The sequence below is a fragment of the Gossypium hirsutum genome, chromosome D01 (assembly GCF_007990345.1).
Source record: "Gossypium hirsutum isolate 1008001.06 chromosome D01, Gossypium_hirsutum_v2.1, whole genome shotgun sequence".
In the NCBI taxonomy this organism is placed as follows: Eukaryota; Viridiplantae; Streptophyta; class Magnoliopsida; order Malvales; family Malvaceae; genus Gossypium; species Gossypium hirsutum.
The window spans coordinates 59,724,606-59,729,468 of NC_053437.1; the positions used below are offsets into that span (position 1 = coordinate 59,724,606).

At 35.5% G+C, this 4,863-nt stretch overlaps 1 protein-coding gene and 1 long non-coding RNA gene across 2 annotated transcripts; both read right to left on the minus strand.

Annotated features, from left to right (window-relative positions):
• Positions 1–284: 284 nt before the first annotated feature.
• On the minus strand, positions 285–2,974 carry LOC107937485 (protein trichome birefringence). Its single transcript, XM_016870374.2, has 5 exons — positions 1,868–2,974; positions 1,533–1,725; positions 1,242–1,435; positions 993–1,151; positions 285–865 (listed from the first exon to the last, which is right to left on the minus strand). The coding sequence occupies exons 1-5, from the start codon at positions 2,803–2,805 to the stop codon at positions 499–501; spliced, it is 1,851 nt and encodes a 616-aa protein (XP_016725863.1). The 5' UTR covers positions 2,806–2,974; the 3' UTR covers positions 285–498.
• An 856-nt stretch (positions 2,975–3,830) lies between these two features.
• Positions 3,831–4,653, minus strand: LOC121213979 (uncharacterized). Its single transcript, XR_005909571.1, has 2 exons — positions 4,519–4,653; positions 3,831–4,217 (listed from the first exon to the last, which is right to left on the minus strand). It is a non-coding gene; the product is annotated as an uncharacterized lncRNA (long non-coding RNA).
• Between the last annotated feature and the right edge of the window lie 210 nt (positions 4,654–4,863).

Sequence of the window (4,863 nt, forward strand, 5' to 3'; positions counted from 1 at the left end):
TTTATTTTATAAAGATAAATTAGTAAATTATCATTATATTTTTAAAAAAAATATTTAGTAAACCAAACATAATAATACAACTATCAATAACTTTCAATGTATAAATATGTATTAGTTCCCATAACCCATGCCAACTTATGCATTTTAATACACTCGAACTCATCATACTAATCGAGCTAAGACTCAACCCACATTCCCATTGTTATTTTTTATTTTATATATTATAGATAAAAGCAAACTAATTACAATCATCATAAAATTTGAGGCTTAGAAAAATCATTCCATCTCAAAATCATTCTCTCTATTTTCTATTATACTATAAAGCAGTGAAGACTTACAATCATGAATCATAGAGCTTCATTTATTGGAATAATTACAATCCTCAAAGAAAATTTGAAGCTTAGAAAAATCTTTCCATCTTTACTTGCTCTTTTCTTTGTTTCTACAATTTCAAAACTTCAAACCAAAAAAAATCTAAGTTTGTATGAACTATATATTTTACCTAGCTCTCCTTTGATGTTGCCTCATCTTGCTTTCTTTTACAAGGAGCTCCGCGTAGAGAAGCTCATTCCACGAATCCGGTACACCCGGAAGGCACCAATGGCTGCAGTCCTGGTATTTTAGAGGTTCTTTCCTTTCATCCTCCGACAATTTTTGCTTCGGGTGTTTCCGGTAGATTGATGGGTGACCGTCCTTTCGGAAATCGGTTAGTCGAGTAATGTTTAGGTAGGTGACATGCGTTTTCATCCCCTTTAGCACCAATTCTAACATCAACATCTTTGACGGATATGGCGTTAGATATTTCTCATTCTTGATCGGATTGGTTTCGTTATCACATGCTCCTCCTGAATTCCACTGCCCTCCACTGGAAAAAGATTAAGCAACCATAAAAGATTTAGAAAATGCCTGCATACTTCTCAATGTAGGTGCCAAGACTTTAAAACCGGACTGCGTACATCGAAAACAATGGCAAAAATCATTCCTTTTTATACCTGAAATGAGAAGCGGAATAGCCGCGGAAGAACACCATAGTCTTCATCGGATTTACATTGGCATCAATCCATCTAGACCATGTTGTCAATGCTTTCCGAAAAGCCTCAAGAACATTCAGTTCCTCATAAACATGACTACCTTCTTGGTAATAATCTTTCCTATAGTTTTCCAGTGTTTAATACAGGAAACATCATTAAAATCATCGATTACAATTTGCGAAAAGTTGCAATGAAATATAATCAACCAACCCTTTGGAAGTTTTCTCATGAGTCCACCAATGCCCCGTGTTGAAAACAAGGATATCCGCTGATTTATATTGATCAGCCGATTTTCCGACAAGGTCAAGCCGCAACGTCTCCTTCTTCCCTCCATTTTTGTCTGGCATTTCCCATTCTCGGACCAAGAATGGGGATACGAAGAACTCTAAAGTGAAGTTATAATCCTATTTTCATCACCATAGGAAACAAATTAAGTTTCATAGAATGTCAAGTATAATGTTCAACAATCAATACCATCAATAGGAAATATCAAGAACCTACTTTGAATATGAATGAATAAGAAACTTCCCCTCGAAAATAGCTTCTTCCATGAGCTTCATAAACATTTTTTGGTTTTTTAGCAGCATTTTTCAATATGCAAACGAGTGATTCCCACATATTCCTATTCAATGAGTCACCGACAAAAACAAGACGCTTCCCCCTCAATAACTCCAACATGTGACCCCCATTCAATCTTCCAAAAGAAAGAGATCAATAATTAATCTTAGCTTAATGAGAAAGTACACAAATTTCATTTGCATGTAATTCCTAAAATGCAGAATCAATAGCACATAAATTCCCTATTAAGGCTAATTCAAAGACCAAAATATATATACCTTGGCAAAGTGCAGCCTTTAGGCTTCCACTTCAATTTCTGGTAACTTTTATCAGGCCTTCCATTGATGATACAACTAAATTGTTCATCGATGAAGGAACAAGACCCTGGTTTGTAAAGTGGATATGAATTATCCTTCACCCATCCTCCATCAAACAAATCACAGTTCATTAAAGATTCCATCAAACTCTCAATCCCCTGTTTAGCTGACAGCTCTGAACCACTCCCATTGTCTTTCTTTTTCTTTGTCGGTGAAGCAGTGATGTTAGACACCACTCCTTTTTCAGCTACACTTTTCCCTCCCTTCCCTGAACTTAATTTGTCGGAAGAATCAGATTTGGCCGGAGAATTTCCAACGACGGGCGTAGTCTGATTAACCTTCAAAACCTCAGAATTCCCTTTCTTCTCAACTTGGTTGCTTGTGCTAGGTGGGTTTTCATTAACACTTGGAGATGAAGCTTGGGTCAGATTTGCATGCAAAACCGAACTCTGGGTGTTGTTTGTACTTGTGTTAGAAGGGGCAAAAGTTGTGTTTTCGTTGATGTTTGAGTCAGAAAGTTGCTCTTGTCCTGTGTTGCCTAATTCAGTAGAACCATTGTTAGATCTGGTATGATTATTAGAACCAGAAGAAGAAGAAGGGGAAGTGAAGTTAGTGCTTTGTTGAGGGGAAGAAGAGGTGTTGGAAAAGAAGTAATCAAAAAGAGAAGAGAATTGAGATCTTGTAGCAGAATTAGTGGAGGATGCTGAAAAGATGTTGGTAACCCAGGGAGAAGAAGTGTTTGAAGAAGGGCAAAATGCTAAAAGAAGAGTGAAACCGACAAAGGCAAACATGAACAAAGCCACAGTTCTTCTAGTTTTGATGACTGAGAACAAGCTCTTAATGTCTGTACCGACGGTTGTTCCGCCATTGACAGGCACGTACTTGGCTATATCAGCCATGGAATGGACTGCAAATTGAAGAGAAAATTGGTGTTTGGGGGGAGAGAAAATCTGGGTGAGGTTTAAAAGTGAAAGTGACTGTACATAAAGAGAGAGTCGTGAATGTCGAGAGAGTACTGTAAGGACACAAAGACTTGTTTGTGAGAAATAGAAGCCCTGTGAAAGTGTGAGACAAAGAAAAAGATTAAAAATAAGTAAGGGTTAAAAGGGCAAACAAAAGGGACCAGTTTCTACGGAATTAACAATTCTGCCATTACCAACTACCAAGGTTTTATCCTTCAATTTTAAAAAAAAAAAATCAGATAAATATAATCCAATTAATGAAAATTAATTTAATATCTTTTAGGGTCAGTATTATGAATTGGTTAAATTCTATCCTTACTCCTTATATTTTACAAACATTATGTATTTAGTCTATGTACTTTAATTTGGTTGTTTTTCATCCTTATACTTTTTGAATTATAATATTTTGGTACTCAATTGTTAAATTCATTAAGTCGAATTCAACAGAAATGCTGACTAAAAACTTAAATTTTTTAAACCTTAATTTGGTTGTTTTTAATACTTGTACTTTTTGACCCTCAATCTTTTAAAAAAATTTTAAATTCATCCATCAACCTTTCGAACAAAGTTAAATTGTTGTTTTTTAACGAAAATACTAACTAAAATCTTAAAATTTTTAAACATGACATCTCGAATAACAATCCACATATACTTCATGCTAATTTTTTAAAATTTTTATAACCTTTTGAATATTAAATATTTTTATTTTTATATGTTTAAAAATTATTTGTTGGCATGAAATATAAGATAAATAGTGAAAGTACAAGTGGACAACCATGCAAGTTGGCACACTAATGTCATTTAAAAAAAAACTAATATTTTAGTCAACATTTTCATTAAAACTAGTGATTTGACTATTTTGTAAAAGGTTCAATGCCAAATTTAGCTAAAAAAGGAATAAGGACCAAATTGATAAAAAAATATATAAATATTGAAGACTAAATTTGACATTATACAAAAAATATACAAATTAAATTATTTAACATTAAAGAGATGAAATTACATTTTCAACTATGTTGTAGACCTGTATAGATACCTTTGTAATAGCCCAAATTTGCCCGGCCCACATACAATCCAAAAATTAAAAAACTGAATAAAAAATAATAAATGTCCACAGTCCAAAATCAACCCAATACAGTGGCCCAAATGCTTAAATGTTAACCCACTAAGGCCCATTAAAATCTAAACCCAATTTGCCTAGACCCTAGCCCAACCATGAAGCGGCCCAACGCAAAATCAAAAGTTGAAACCCTAGCAGCTTCCAGCGCCGTTCTCCCCAGCCACGCACACCTCCGTACGAGCACGCCTCTCCCCACGTACGTGCCACGTCCGCGCCTCCGTACCCGTACCTGCAGCAAACGACAACAAACGCAACAGAAAAGGAACAACAATAGACCAACAGAGAGGAGAAGAGATTTCTTTTTATGTTTTTTATTTCGGCTATAAAGAAAGCCATTAAAAAATTAATAAAGGGGGGTTCTAAAACGTTGTAAGGGAACCTTTGAAAAAAAGCAAAAAAAAAAAAGTTTCAAAAGGTGATCTGAAATTTTCTTTTTCGATTTCTTATTTCTTTTCTGTTTTTCTTCAAGATTAATCTGTTATATTTCTTATTTGCAAAAGAGAAAATAAAGAGAAAAGAAAGGGACTTACCTAGTGGTCGGTGGACTCCTCGTCGGCTCAAATCGCCGTCTGTGGCGGAGCTATGGCGGAGGAGTAGCGGACCGGCGGCGGTAAGGGGATGGGTTTCAAAACCCTAGCAAAGGAGCAGCAATTTCTCTTTTTCTGAAAAAGTATTAGCTGCAAATGTTTTTTTTAAAGAAATTTTAGTTTATATAATGATATAATACGACGCTGTTTTGGGCTAGGGTTCCTAGCGTCCAAACGACGCCGTTTAGCGACATACCCGATGACCCGATCCAACCGCGGCTAGATCCGCACATTTTGGTATGGAGAGGGATAATTGCGCGCTAAGTCCTTCTTATTTTGCGCTGTGTT

What these genes read in the sequence shown, in the direction of transcription:
- LOC107937485 (XM_016870374.2), bottom strand. Translation starts at nt 2,805, where the DNA reads ATGGCTGATATAGCCAAGTACGTGCCTGTCAATGGCGGAACAACCGTC. An exon ending in CATGAGAAAACTTCCAAAGG is followed by an intron (nt 1,152 to 1,241) that starts GTTGGTTGATTA and finishes GGAAAACTATAG; the next exon opens with GAAAGATTATTACCAAGAAG. An exon ending in TATTCCGCTTCTCATTTCAG is followed by an intron (nt 866 to 992) that starts GTATAAAAAGGA and finishes ATCTTTTTCCAG; the next exon opens with TGGAGGGCAGTGGAATTCAG.